Genomic DNA, 15,720 nt, shown 5'->3' on the forward strand with positions numbered 1-15,720 from the left:
ATACAGTAATGTTTGCTGTACCTTTTGTTTATGTTGCTTTGTTGCTATGGGTTACAAGGCAGCAAGTAATGCAGGGTGGTTAATAGCTCAACTCAAAACTGTTTGGGAACCTAATTCCCATAGATGCACATTAAAAGTTATCCCACATATACCACAGATGTAACCACCAATGTTAAAAGACAGATTTATCTTTTATGAACGCCCACAAACATGTGCACGATTAAAACATTCTTTGGCATCAGACTCAAAAATAGAAACTGTCACTTTAAGGAACTTAATGACATGTTGGCATGTTAAATCACAGGGACAAGTGGTGCTTGTTTCCATCGTTGACGTTAGTATTAAGGCTCTATTAGCCCCCTGTCTCTGGCAGGAACTAGTGGAATGTGAAGACTGTACTGTGGATATGGATGAGAAGCTTTTTTGGTGTGAGAGCAGAATCGGACCTTTGTTGGGGTGGCATCCCTTGATGTATCTGGTGACACTGATTACGGTCAAAGTGTTGATGCTCGCCAGACCGAACAGCAATGTGAAGAAACCGTCCACCTGGGTAGACACAAAGAGATGAGTAGAAACATGATGATATTTTTTACATTTTACTTGTAATATTATACAGGGGAGTATCCCAAACGATTCAGTAAATAAAGCTGTGGTTAAAAAAAAAAAAAAAAAGCTATTCCAACATATTTTGGAATTTCTATGGTTGATTATGATTATGATGAAAGGACACTTTATTTGTACTGTATAGGTGACTCAGTGGAGCAGTGGGTAGCACATCTGCCTCACAGTTAAGGGACCAAAGTTCAATTCCAGCTGGCTCTGGCCTTCCTGTTTGGGGTTTGCATGTTCTCCTTGGGCCTGCGTGGGTTCTCTCCAGGCACTCCGGCTTCCTCCCACACTCCAAAAACATCCATGGCAGGTGTATTGGACACACTAAATTCTTCTTAGGTATGATTGGGTGCATGAATGGTTGTTTGTGTCCGTGTGCCCTGCAATTGGCTGGCAACCAGTTCAAGGTGTCCTCCACCTACTGCCCAAGGTCACCAGCAATCCTGCAGCCCTTGCGAGGATACGCGGCTATAGAAAATGGATGGATGAATGTACTCTACGCATTTTAAGCTAAACTTTTAATGAGTTAAATTCATCAGCACACAATTACAAAAACACTATAGAATGTAAAAAAACAATGAAACAGACAAACCTCGATGACAGATGATGAAGATTAAAAAAAAATGCATTCCAGATGCATGCATTTTGGTATTATTGTTGTCAAAGTGTTAATAGTAGTATAGTTAATTGGGTCTGCCACTAGTTTTAAGGGGTTTCTTAAAGGCAATATCACATAAAACACTGCTTAAATGGCCGTTTTCCCAACACAAAAGATTCAATTTCTCAAGAACCCTTCATTGGATTTTCAAAATTCTTACTGCATCATACTCAAGTTGAAGTGGCATTTCCAAATACATCTAGCATTTGACAGATTTTAAAATAAACAAACAAAAAAAATCTCATTTTGCCAATTACAGGTAGAGCAGTTGACAGTCTTTTTTTTTGGGGGGGGGGGGTCCCCTTGAATATCATTATATTTGCCTTGTTTTCTAATGTGTTAATGTGTAATAAAAAAAATTGCAGATTTTTAAGGATCGTCCAAATAATATTGCTGATCAGTTAATGGGATGGGCCCTTTTAATTGGTCCTTTCATGTTTCGTCTTGAATGTAAATAAGAATTTCTTGTGATAGCTTTTCCATCTCAAATATTAGTACTTTCTCTAAACCATGTAAAAGCAGCATTCACAATGGGTGTATCTCTCTTCCTATATTACTGCTAGCTTTTCTGGTACTCTCTGTCGCCAACTGAACATGAGTTGATCTATTTTCGTGCACCTGCCTGCAAAGTTTTGATACTGTAACATACTTTGTTGAGGGAGTTTGGGTCAAGGATTAACTTTAATTTTGTCAGTCAATTGTTTGGAAAGACAAATGTTCAATAATCTTTTAATCCCGGCTCTCCTTGGGGAATGATACTAAAGTACTTTGATTCCGTCTGGCTTTGACTATGCACCCCCGACGTTCCATGTTGTGCCAGTTGCAGGTGACATCAAGCAGTTGAGGTCCCTTACTTGATCCCTTTCTTGATCTCTCTTAGTTGTAATCCTGTTACCGTCCGTCATCACGTTACCTTCACCCTCACAATGTGCAGATCCGATGTCTGAGTTCACGTGTGACAATTCACTGAAGTCTCATTAGTCTATCACTGGGTAGCTCCTAGCAACAGTATTCAAATTGTATATGCACCTTGTTTTATTCCATTTGTAGGATGACAAAAATAAAGTGCGGAACACTTGGATCAGATAGACCTTATTCATGTTACATCATACATCTTAACCAATACCTCCTTTATTACTCCCGCTGAGCACAGCTTGCTCTCTTTCTCAGACGAAACAGAGTGAGCACAGCAATACACATTTTTCTCTATCACCGTTCACTGTACGTATACGAGATGAGATCACTGTCTGATTTTTAGGGGTTCATGCTTCAGCATGTTCAAGATACGCTACATTGCTTGTTCAACAAACCCAATAAGTACTTGATTGCAAGTAATTTTTAGAAACATTAGGAAACAATCAGCATCTGGTGTGTTTTTTCTCGTTTGGTTCTTAAGAGTTTGACATTGTGGTTTGAGAGTTCCCCTGTGTAAAAGCCTTCACGTTTGGTAATCTTATTACAGATTTAACCTTCAGCACACATGCATGCAGCTACGCGTGTAATCGTTTTCACACACACATTCACATGTGTGACGAGTGCCACTCTACTCAAAGGCAGATTCCTTTAATTTACTCCATTAGTTGGGATTGGTGAAATGAAAAAAGCAGATGCATGCGTGTGGCATCACTTCAGAACATGATTGTGTGAGTGGCTTCAACTGATTTGGGTAACAAAGGACTTTTTGAATTACAGTGGCGGTTTTACCTGACAGGTCCAAATCCAGGAGATTAAAAAACCATCATCCTTGAAGATGTTGAATATTTCCAAAATCCCTCGGGAGTAACCAAATACTGAGATGCTGGCATCTGAGACAGCAAGATTTAAAGTGAGGAAATCTGTCGGTTGTAGAGAAGACCTTTGTCGGTACAGGACAAACATGACTAGGCTGTTTCCAAACCAGGACAGCCATCCTGTAAACACAAATTGGAATCATATTATTATTGATAGTGGACTCAAAAATTATTCATTAGAATTCATGTTAGCTTTTTTACTGCACTGTGCTATTGAGATGGTTGGAGACGCATGTATTTTGTTATATTGTTGGTTGTATCTGCATGCTAAATTACTGATGACAGTAGGCTCTTGATAAGCAACTTATACTGTACCTTATGGAGTTACCGAGACCGTTGCCAGAGGACATTACCATGTTTTTTTAATCCTTTCTCTTTTTTGACTATACTTTTATTATATTAAAATATTTGTCCATTATATGATTACTATACAGATTAGTCATATTCATGTTCCAGTTCTTAGCTGACTGGATATATCACATGGAACATCTGCATTTGGTGAGTCGGGGCAGTCAGGTTTGGACACTGAGCAACTTTACCAAATAATAATACATATTGCAGTTATACTTATGACCATGTGTCTCAATGGCTGTGATATTAACAGTTGAGACGTGTATGTCGAATTTGTCATCGTAAATACTGCATTAGCTATTAAGTATCAGTTGACCTACCTAAGACCAGCAGGTAGACTCCAATGATGGTCTCTCCATGTTCAGACAGTGGAGGTTCTGAATGCAAATTACTCAGGTTGTTATTCCTCCATGGAATATTGACAACCTTCATAGGAATAGCCCTGAGTGTTATTTCCATGACCTGAGTGTTGATGCCAAGGCATGAATTCTAGTTGCGCTCTCTTCTCCTTCCACAGGACACTCTTGTGATCCTCATGTCGAGACGACCGGTCTGTTCATTTTAAATCCAGCTTAGACGCCGCCACTAATACCTCAGCGCTCACTGTCCTCATGATTGTAGAGCTAATCCTGGCTATTTGTTAACAACTAAGCAGATAGACGTTTTGAGGGAAAATCCTAACATACAGGGAATAATACTCCTCTCAATCCTTGATTTTGGTTTTTGATTATATTTTACCCCATGACCCACAAAAAAGTATGCATCAATATGTCAAACTTTCTCTAAGTAGAAGAAGCAAGGGAAAGAGATTTAGTCACTGTTTTTTTAGAATATACATTTAAAATGTACTTCCTGAAAACAAACAAGCTGAACTTAAATGTAAAGCAAAACATCCACCCATCCTTTTTCTTCAGCCGCTTATCTTCTTTAGTGTCGCTAGCTTGCTGGTACCTATCCCAGCCGTCTTCGGGCAGTAGGCGGGGTGTAACAGAGTGTTGGGATAGAGAACCAAATTGGTGACCTCACTGAAGGACCATATTAAGACAGATTCACAGATCATAAATCTAGCCAGGTTGTCCGGCCAGAACAAGAAGGAGAAGGATGCACAACTTCATGCCACTTTTTATTAGGATGTTGTGTGTGTGAATGTACAGTATGTATTTGTATGGGTGTATCTTTAAGAAAAGCAGGTGGGATGCAATAAAGGTTTGGATGTGTTAAAATAGAATGTGTGCAAGAATAGAATAGGTGGAGGAATAAAATATATACAGGGGATTAGAAGACGTGTGTTTTATTCTCATGAACGGGTAACGAAAGAAAAATAAATGATCCATGGAACTGCAGTGCGGAGGATGGAGGGAGTGCTCTTGACGACTAACTGGGAGGCAAGCAAAACAATATGCGCTGATAAATACTCAGTCCTGACCATATGAGAAAAACAAAGTCAAGAATTGAAGAATAATGACAACAATATTTCAAGAAGACTGTAAACACACAAAATATAAATTCAACTCCTAAATTTAGAAACGTCTTAACACAGGGCACACATACAAACAACCATTCATACTCACAATCACACTTAAGGGCAATTTAAAAAAAATATAAACATTGATCATTCATAATTACATGGTAATGTGTTATTTGGTCTTCTGTTTACATTTGTTTTATCATTTGTTTTCAGAATACCAACAAGCTCTATTGTTGCAGCTCCTGGAAAAATACCTAATGCTTTGCTTATTTTCAAATCATCTGTGTGCTTATAATTTGACTATACAGTTAAAGAAAAAGATTGTAAAATTTTGGGAGATGAGACAAGGACAGTAAGTAAACACTGCCAAAAATGTCTGGGATTCACCGCAGCTAGCTTGCACTGTATCATTTTATTCAACTTAGTGAATAACAGGAATCATCTCAAATGCAGCTGAAAAACGAGCGTGACTCTCATATGCTTACATTCATTCACCTGCTAGATCTTTAGTTTTCTTGCATTCTGCTCAATAAACGGAAACAAATTTTAAAACTGGAAAACTTGTATGAGGTGTTATTTTATGTTACAATTTTTGCGAAAATCCCATCTCGTTCTCATGATCTCAATCTTAGGAGACATCTGGTCTCGTGGGATCGTGTTTCGTCCCATCCCGGAGTTGGAGCCATCAGCAAAGAAAAACAAACTAAGCACCTGCCAAACCTAACTCCCAACATAACGCGCAGCCTACAGGTTGTTTGGATTAACTGAGAACTAATATCATTGATTAAACCCTTAAGACAAAGCCATGCAAGCAGCTTCCCTCTGTTTGGAGTCCTCACACAAGGACGCCATCATGCAGCTGGCCCTGCTGGCTCTGCGCTTGGACGTGAACCACAGTGAAGATCATCTCATGTTACTCGAGGCAGCTGTCCCCTCAACTGAACCGACACTGCCACACAACAACACAGGTTTTAAGGAGAGGTTCTGGAAAAACATCTTGTCACTTTACATCATCCGAGCATGGAGGAAGTCATTAACAGAACTGCTGCACAAAGGTCCCACACTGTGTTGTGTGGTCTGGCAGTAATTTCATTCCTGTCCAAATCATTAGTAAATGATTTTTTTCATAACATAGAACATATCTGTTTTCCTCAAGAGAGCTGAAATCACTTTCGCTTGACAAGGTTTATGTGTGTGATGGCTTACGTCACAATTGCGTGGCTGCGCTATGATCCAATTGAGGCCAGCATGTCATGGAAAAGACACATTTAATGCTCGCATATCATCAGACTGATTAAATGGTCACTGATGATGGGACCATCTGCGAGCTGCGTCAGTAAATAAAAGGCAGTGGTGGGTGGGATTGGTGATTTGGTGTGATGATTACGCTTTCTTTTGTTCAGCCTAAACTTCACCACCCCCTCCTCCTACCTTCTCATAATAAAACCTTCTGTCGCAAAAGAGGTAACCTGAGGCACTCACCCCATCCATTCCCTGTTTAAGTCACAGTGTGCACCTTGTTTTACTCTCCTGGCTGCCACAGAGACGTTCTACCAGCCCTCAGGATGTGGACGGGAAGGCCGCTACTGCTGCCAGACGCCTCGGAGCTTCCGAAGTCCCCTCCATCAAATCCTTTCTTTGAGCTGCTGACCTGTCGAGAGAGAGAGAGAGAGAACGAGAGAAAGATGGAGCTAAGAGGAAAGTGAACCTCTGACCCAAGCTGTCACCCATCCAGCGGCTACACAAGAGCCCAGTCATCGCTCGGCCCCCACCTTCAACCGTGAGACGTCGCGTGACAAGCTCGGCACTGATCAGTGTGTGAGCGGCAGCACTACGGAGCTTTTCTGATTCCTCTGAGGAACTAGCCTTTCCAGTTTAAATAATGTGATAACACTTTTATACTGGAACTATGCACTCAGTGCCAAATGTTTATATGCTCGTTATACTCTCTCTGGATCCTCTGTGGCTCAATGTTGAAGGAATAAAGTTGCTACTGGTTATATGAGAGATGCCAGTTATTTTCTGATATTTTTGAGCAAGGGAATTATATTTAAACAAGTCCGTTTTTTGTTTTGTTTTTTTAAATATATATTGGTTCGCTATTTGTCAAAATAAAATCACATATTCTTCACTTTTTAATCAGTCTGTTGGGTTTTTGGCTCATAGTTCTGTTTAATTGCAATTTGCCAAACTGCCAATGTTTAGGTAGTTTGGGTCCCAACGGGGGCAATATGTCTGCCTTTCAGTTCTGAGATCTGGTGTTCAAATCTCACTTCTGTGAAATCTGTGCTGGTTTCTTCCCACATTGCCAAAACATGTATGAATGGTTCATAAAAGTCTAAATTGTGTGCTGCTGTGAATGTAAATGCAACCAGTTAGTCTGTATGTTTTTTGCAATTTGCTGACAACCAGTCCTGGAATCTCTCTCTGCTGAAAGTCACCTGGGATAGGCTTCATCTTACTTACACAAGGAGTAAAAAATAAATAAAACATATGCATGGATCTTTGATGAAGCAAATTTCTCATTCAGGTCTTGCCCTGAGAGCATTTTGGCAATTTAGCCCCCAAAACCTCTTGTGTTTTTAGCCTCAGGGCCAGCAAGGCCTTTTCTGCTGGCCTAACAAAACCTGACATCATTATCAAAATTACAATAAAAGTCAATTCAATTTATATATATATATATATATATATATATATATATATATATATATATATATATATATATATATATATATATATATATATATATATATATATATATAATGTAATTATTCTCCATATTGTCTTACGTCATATTATATCAGTATGGTTATGCTCATCTCAGTGTTGTAGTTTTAGTTTTTATCCCATCAGAATTCAGCTAAGTTGTGTCGCTAGGCTGTATGAAATCTGCCCAAAGCCTTCAGAATCAACAGTGAAGGCATGTGTGCACTGTAAATGAACAGGCACGTATAGATAATAAATAGTTGCGATAGCCAATCAGATCATGAGTTGGCGACAGTAAGGCCAGCCTCAAGTTGAACGTGACCTGTACGCACCCTGTGATTGGATGGAAGGCAGCCCTGTGCACGTCAACCACGCTACACAATGTTGCTTAGTTGGTCTGCATTAACCATGCCATTAACGGTGTAGCCTACACCAGGGCCAGACCTGGGAACCTTAGCAGAAAAATCAAATATTTAATTGTTTTTTTTAACCCTAACCCTGAAGGAGGAAAATGTCAATCAAGTCATTGAAGTCTTCTTAAGGAAAGAAAGAAGAATGGATTTTGTGTTGAAATATGTTTTTGGGGGACAGTCGTTTTTCTGGAGTGTGAGCATTTTATTTATTTTTTCATTTTTCACATATTTTTATTATTTTATTTTGTTCATATTCAATTAATGGACATCACACAGCATATGCAGTGATACATTTTAATTGTGGGTTTATTGATGTTTAAATGCTCTGGAAAATAGCCTGTGTTGTACACAATTAAAGTGATGCAACGCTCAGTAATGGGTGCATGTGCTTCTGTATATGATTCATCCAGCCGTGGTCTCATAAATGATGGTGTCTTGAGGGTTCTTTATTTGAGTTAGACTAATATATAGGACATGACTGAGTAGGACATACCTGAAGGCCTAAGTGTGAAATGCACGGCCCGCCACTGGGTTTTAGTGTAGTACTGTACATTCAACAATCATAAAACCTAAATTATGTGTGTGACAGTAAAGGTAGCAATTGCATATTAGGAAACGTGTGTGTTCCATCTCAGAGTTGAGGACGGCTGCAACCAGAATTACACTACAGTTAAACTATAAGGTCAGAGTTCAACAAGGAAAACAGCAATCAGCAGGTGCTGCACATGACTGAAGTACTCCGTGCTATCAGTTCATCGCTTACTTTGCTTTTAAGATACTTCAAGTTGAGACGTACTAATGATAAAGATCAGACATATTTTAGCCTGGATACCAAAAGCGCACACCGGCAGTGAGCCACTGAAACTTTGGCCTTAAGATGATTGATTACTTTCTCTCTAGTTTTCTCAGTACCCCTAAGGCTGTGACGTTAAAATCTCGCAGTTTTCCAAATGTTTTCCATTTGGAAAACTGCAAGATACTTAGATACACATAGATACTATTATGGAGGTGCAAACGGGGTGCAAACTGTGCAACAAAGTCCCTCTTCACATTGGGACATACATTCGGTCGAGAGGGCAAGACAGAATCTCCTTGAAAAGGTCCACACACTTTTTTTTTAAATCCTTGTCTCCAAATGAGGCTGCTGCAACACAGAGGGTGCCTGTTTTGAGCCTTCACACACTGCCTGTCTGTCAATTTGGGCTTCGCCCTTGTACCATATTGGTAAGGTGTCATTTCTTGTCTTTCACAGAAGCAAAATAGACCGGCACATAACGTAGTGCAGATCTCTGTGGCGGTTGAACTGTCTACAAAAGTGACAATGTTTGTTTGCCCATCCATTAGTACAAATGTAGACCACTTCCGGGTGTGCTGACGGTGATGATAGACCCACTGCATTTCTTTGAGAAATATAGGACTTTTTTTCGCAAACAGCATACATTTCTACAGCACTTTATCATTGTTTTTGATTGTTAGGTTGTTGTTAATCCGATGATATTTATACGTTTGCATATGCATTCTGAGGGGACAAGAAAGAGCCCATTGTCAGCTGGCAAAAATAGAACATTAAAATCCTCTGATTACAGTTAAAACTGCAAAGCCGTATCCTTCAGTTTGTTTTGTAAGAGGCTACTTCTAATATCATTGAGAACGATGTAATGAATTAAAACTGGGAATGCAGGAAGAGAGTGTGGCGCTGCGAAAATGGAGTATAAAGTTTTGACTGGAAAACTCGTTTGAACACATTTACAAGTATGTTTGAATGTATTTAAATACATTTAAAAAAGTCCAAATGTACTCACAAATACATTTGAATACACTTGTAAGCTAAATGCTAACGACATAGTGTAATGCTATCCCATAATGCTTGGCAACGAGCTTTGACATTATGTAAATAAATGCTAGTACATCCCAACATGTTTGCAAATACGTTCAACTATACTGTACTTGCAATTATGTCCAAACACACAGTGCTGTATTTGAAAACTCATTTGACCATACTTGTAAACAGAGCCAGCCAATCAAAAATATTTAATCTGCATTGCCACCTCCACACTTCCGTAATGGACGGACAGGATTTTACCATTTGGATTTTGATGTGTGGGGAATGGTTCTTTTAGAACAGATTAAAAAAAGAATATATCTCTTCATAGTCATCGAGAAACTCAACCATCATTTTCAAACTACTGTTGATCAAAACATTAATTGCGCTTTCACAATTGTGACGATGAACAGAAGTGAAAACTTCCTAGAAATGTTGCCGTATTAGTGATAATTCTTTCTACCGCACTGAGTGCGAAGCGGTAGGCTAATTTGAATGGACATCCAGCTGGCCTTTAGGAGAAGATGGCAAATATCCAATAACTAAAAACCTATAAACCACAACTTCCTGACCCTGGCATATTCACACCTCCTCAAAGAACCCGAATCTCTGAGGAGTTGGGTGATGTTGACGGTTGGCGCCGTCACTGCATTTTTCTCATTCACGTTCCAGCAGTGCTTCCCGTGGACAAGGTTTCTCCCTAAATGCCTTACAGTTGATGCAATCAGGATATTGCACTGAACATGATACGCACCTTGAGAGTTCCTCAGCTTCTTTAAAGCTCCTCTTCCATGTGTGAGGCTCACAGTTCAGCCAGTGACTCAACCTCAAGTACAAACAGGCAATTGTTTTTCACTTTCCACCAAAAGTCGAGGCCGCCGCTTTCATGTACAATTACTTGAAACTGTGAGCACTGTAGTCTTGCTGGCAGACTTAAGTTGCTTGAAATTGCAGGTAGAAAAGAAGAACTTTGTTTTAAAAGGCCTACACTGTTGTGCGTCAATGACTGTGTATAATACCTAGTAATAAACCTCAGTGGGAAAAGAAAAGGCGAATTGTTAGGAATGTCTCATATTTGGAATCTAAGAGGTGAGGTGGGTTGCCTCTGTGGCCCAAAACCACAAACAAATATTTTTGGGGCAAGTTTTAAAGAAAAAAAATCTCTCCTGTGTGTTTGCTTAAGCAGGTTACTTATGTAAGGAGGTCTAATTAAGGGTGGAAAACAGACATTTTCCCCAGAGAACTGCACATGGCTCTTGACACGAGGGGATTTTTAACAAAAATACAGAGAGATTTCCATGCGGAAATGGGAATATGCGACTAAAACACGTCTCGCTCACATGTGGTTCTTTTGCATGCAGCAGTATGAATGTCTTTGCCGTCCTAGCTGCTAATAATTAAAGGTTTATGAAGTGACGGTGCCCTGTGGATCCTCTTCTCAGACGTCTGGCTTGAGGAGATTAGTGACCTCGCTCATCTACAGCTGCGTGAGCCTGATCGCACCTTGTGACCCCTGCGTTCTTGTGATCACTGTCGCTCAAAGTAATGTATTGTGACACAAGGCATCCTCTGTCTGTAGTGCGAAAGATTCACAATGAATGACCCCTCCAGTCAGGTTCAAAGTTTCATCAAGCAAGCATTTTGAATCCATTTTAAAATCCCTGACCCCGTCAATAACACCTCAGCCTGGCCTGAAGTCCCATCGGGGTCGTTGTTCTGACCCGTGTGTGATGGGTGGTTAGAGGGTTACTCCCTCACTTAAATAACGTCTCCACAAAGATGACATCCTGACTGCAAGTGTTGACCCATGAGACATGCTGGTGCCTATTTAAAAAGACAAACCGTAGCCGCCCTTTTGACCTTTACGTGTATGTGGCCCCCTCAAGATCCCTATTAAGCCTCCGGACAATTTTTTACCTAACGAATTCCACATAGAGTGTCACGGTGAGCCATGATTCAAACATCTTCCCCTTGGTCAGACGTTCCAGGATTGAACCTCAGATGGGGCCTTAAGTGTAGAATTTGTTTGTGCTTGTGTCACTTTTCTCCGGGAACTTCCATTTTCTTTCCTTGTTACATAATTATGTATTTATGTAATGGTGCTGCGTTGGTATTATTGGTATTAGGTACTAATATTAAAAGTACTTTCAGTAATCAAAAGGCTCAAACACCTTCTCACGTAACTGCTTTTAGTATCTTGCTCAAACACAATACACAACACAACTTTCAGCGTTTAATAATTGCACAAGATCCTCATTGAACACGCATTTGGACCTATGGGCTATTTAGTCTTCACTTATCCTAACGTGTGTGTTTTTGGAATGTGTGAGAAAGCCAGAACGCAAAGGCTACGCAGAGAGGCACAAGCCAAGACTCATATTCTGAACCTCTACTGGCAAATGATGCAGTCACAACATTATGAACATGCACTCGTGTAACATAATATGTAGTATCCATTTTGCAAGGAACTGACATATTAATACAAACTCTTCTACTTTTATGTGCAATATTGGAGGTGTAAAGCTCATTTCATATGTCAGACTGATAACAGCAGAGTATGCCAACATGTTCAGATCTGCAACGCCCTAAGCCTGAAAACCGCCTCAGTCGTTTTAGGCCTAACCCAAATGCCAATGCAGGAATGTGAGGTTTCATTGACTCTTTCAATACAAATAAAATATGTGTGATTTTTAATGTGTATTTCAAAACAATATAGGAAAACTGCAGACTGACTTAGGATTCCCTAGTATGATATTGTTATGTTTTCTTGACAATAAAATCCTAATGACTCTGGTTGTGCTTGAGCTTAGTTGTGTCTGTGTCAACACCTTCCAGTGATCTTGGCTGTAAAAGTACAAAGAGGGCCACCCCTTTCATTTCAAAATTTCTCAAAGTGCAGCTGAAGTTCACCATCTTTATCATGCTGGCTTATTTCAGTACTATTACCTCACTGCCATTTACTTTTTAGTCACCTTCACCATCGTATTTTTATGGCGCTCATTTTATCTTACATTTTTATATGTTTATTTCTGCAACCGTAGGAAAGCGCCAGTTATATGATTGCTACAGATTTAAGCTGATTGAGGTCAGAGGTAGCGCTTGTCCTGGCATGAATAACAATGGAAGGAAAGCAAACAAATAGAAATTCAAAAAGGAACATAAAGGCTAAAGGCTAAGTTCTTGCAGCGCTTTCAGTCTTCATGGCGTGTGTCTTGGCTGTACACGAGTTGAAGGAATGTATTGCGAGGTAGCCTGCAGCACAACATGACAGTGCCCCATTCCCCGTAGTATCAAGGCTTTGTCCCAACATGTCAATTTCTGACCAATTTTGCATGTGCATAAGTCATATAGATAGGAAAGTATGCATACGAATTTCAATTTCTCATTTCAAATATAGTCCGTGTTTGCACAAAAGTGATATATCTCAAAAGGCCAACGCTTGCAATGACTTGGCTCCACACCATCTCTCAGACCTTACCAAGATTATGGCTTTGCTAGCTATGTGTGGCACAACAGTGACTTCGAGCCTTGTGTCCACACATTTTGCAGCTTTGTGGTTTTGATTGGAGAGAAAATGTGTATACTTAGCTCACTACACTCCAAGGAATGGCCATAAATTATACTTTCTTTCTAAAGGAATTTAGATAAAGTCCCAATCAAAATCCTCAGTGGACCCCAGTAAGCACTATGCTGTATATCATCAGCCGTTTTACATGCATACAATATGCCCGTAAAGAGTACGGTAAATCTAATTTAAGGAAAAAAAAATAGAAACTGTAGAGTTCTCCAGTACAAAAATATAACAAATGCACCAATACAAAATACCCCATTTTAATACCTATTATATCATCATCATGCCTCATACCATGGCAATAATATAAAGAAATGCATAATGTATAACAATGTTTTTGGTATCACCGTTTGAGGTGGTCTTAAAAAGTACCTTAATGTGGGCAATTAGAAATGTCAGATTTTACATCGAAGCTATAGCAACTAGTTGCTATTTTTTGTGAGACATAACCTTAGAGCTATTAAAATACAACATGCATATGACAAACGACAACCTGATCTGTTGAGCCAGTTAAGCGATAACAATTCAAACATTCAATTGGAATTTTCCATGTGACATTTTAGTTGTGCGACAGTCTGTCAGATGTATTAGTTGGATAAAACTCTGTTTGATGTCACACCTCGTACAAAAGTTTAGAATTTGAGGGCTTTCTTTTACGATGTAAAATTGAGTTGCTTGACAAGTTATCAGCATTTTCTCACCACAACACAGCCTTAAACATTTGAAAGACTTGTGTGGTTTGAGTAAATCCGTAGCAACAATGAAACAGTAGTGATTTTTATATCATACGATACATTGCTAAATTCCTTTCTTTGTGAATGATGACTGTGAAACAATTTAATATTCTTTTTGATGATGATTGTATTAATTAAACACCTCAAGTTCAACATTGTAGGACATTTACTGTATTTGTTTTCATGCAGACATTTGGATGAAAACATCAGTATCAGCGCTGAGAGCTGGCTTGGCTTGGCATAAATGAAAAGGAAACATGCTGAGCTTGTCTCTGCGGGTTAGTCGACATAGGATGACAACACATACAAACCACAACATGTTGATTTTGAACAGAAATTTCCCAGGGTAATGTGTAATCATCATGTGCATAGAAAAGTCTTTTTATCGATCCCAAAACATAAATCTTTACATTAAAAATGTAAAAACGATTACATTTAACCCCAAAATAGGTCAAATTTAAAGATGCTCACATGTAAGGTTCCAAAAGAAAATGTGGACTGCTCATATACAGTATCTGTATACCAACACACAAATACTCTCACACACCCCCACATATGAGCACACCATAAATAAACACAGAAAGAAAAATATATGCGACAGATGTTGACATTGGATACACGATTAATCTTGGCCGTTCCACTCCCGTGAGACAGAACGCTAACAGTCCCAAGGTAATGAACGAAACATATTAGGTGTGCAAGCCGCATGGAACAGTAGCAGCAAGTAGTGGAAAGTGGATTCTGAAGGCCCTTCACTGTGCTAAGCCTGAATCGCATCTTTTAAAATGGCATGGTGATAAAAGTGACCCAGAATGTAAGTAAACTATTTTGGCAATTTACAGGGGAACAGCTCTTGCTTTGGTAATGATTCACTGTACCAGATTATCGACATAATATCGTGTCCAAAATCAACCATAATTGGTGCGGACAACATCCAGTTATCCATTCATTTTCGTGGCAACCACATGGCACATATAGACAAACAACTATACTGTACACACCAACACAACAGCAACTCCACTTTCCTCCTTTAATGCAGGGCGATGTGCAGCTCAGTTTGCATTCTTTTATTTTTACCAGTTGTACTGTGCTGCCATGAAAGTAACGGGTTTCAATTTCCCAATTCAAGCATCCAGTTCTATCTCGATTTATCACATAACACCTAACGAAAATGCAAAATACACTTGTGAGGTGAATTTTTCCCTCTGAGGTGAAGTCCCATGGCATCTACTGTGATGTCAAGAACTATGCTTTTTTTTTTTTTTGGACTCTGTGTTTTGGTGCAACTTCAAGGGCATATTTTTCCATTGCAATTAATGCCGCCACAAAAAAAATCCCTGCAGGTCTATAAGCGAAGCGATGCACGTGCAACACATTTCAACAAAACCCTCACAACCACATATCATTCTTAAGGGGCCACTTGACGAAACACTCCCAGACTGTTTGTTCTAGCAGAGAGGGGCTTTTGCAGTGTTGACTATTATTGTACTGTCTACTGGGTGGGCTCTTTGGATTGGTGGTATCAAATGATCACCTATTCTGTTTTCCCTCGAGTGGATGTTGTGGTCAAAGCATCAATGAGCCACTGTGGAGGTGGA

General features: G+C 39.5%; 1 protein-coding gene and 1 long non-coding RNA gene across 2 annotated transcripts in view; one reads left to right on the plus strand and one right to left on the minus strand.

The window, feature by feature from the left end:
• Nucleotides 1-3,978, minus strand: part of opn6a (opsin 6, group member a) — a 5,739-nt gene extending 1,761 nt beyond the window's left edge. The window contains exons 1-3 of the mRNA XM_088421347.1: nt 3,729-3,978; nt 2,972-3,177; nt 447-546 (exon numbers count right to left, since the gene is read on the minus strand). Coding sequence (XP_088277473.1) covers nt 447-546; nt 2,972-3,177; nt 3,729-3,867 — 445 coding nt within the window. The 5' untranslated portion in view covers nt 3,868-3,978. The remainder of the gene's footprint in view (nt 1-446; nt 547-2,971; nt 3,178-3,728) is intronic.
• LOC148420267 (uncharacterized) overlaps nt 1-7,515 on the plus strand; it is a 19,018-nt gene extending 11,503 nt beyond the window's left edge. Inside the window, exon 3 of the long non-coding RNA XR_015866387.1 lies at nt 6,420-7,515. This is a non-coding gene — a long non-coding RNA (uncharacterized LOC148420267). The remainder of the gene's footprint in view (nt 1-6,419) is intronic.
• Nucleotides 7,516-15,720: the final 8,205 nt, after the last annotated feature.

Source organism: Hippichthys cyanospilos, chromosome 8 (genome assembly GCF_059441005.1).
Source record: "Hippichthys cyanospilos isolate Australia breed blue-spotted pipefish chromosome 8, RoL_Hcya_1.0, whole genome shotgun sequence".
Lineage (NCBI taxonomy): Eukaryota > Metazoa > Chordata > Actinopteri > Syngnathiformes > Syngnathidae > Hippichthys > Hippichthys cyanospilos.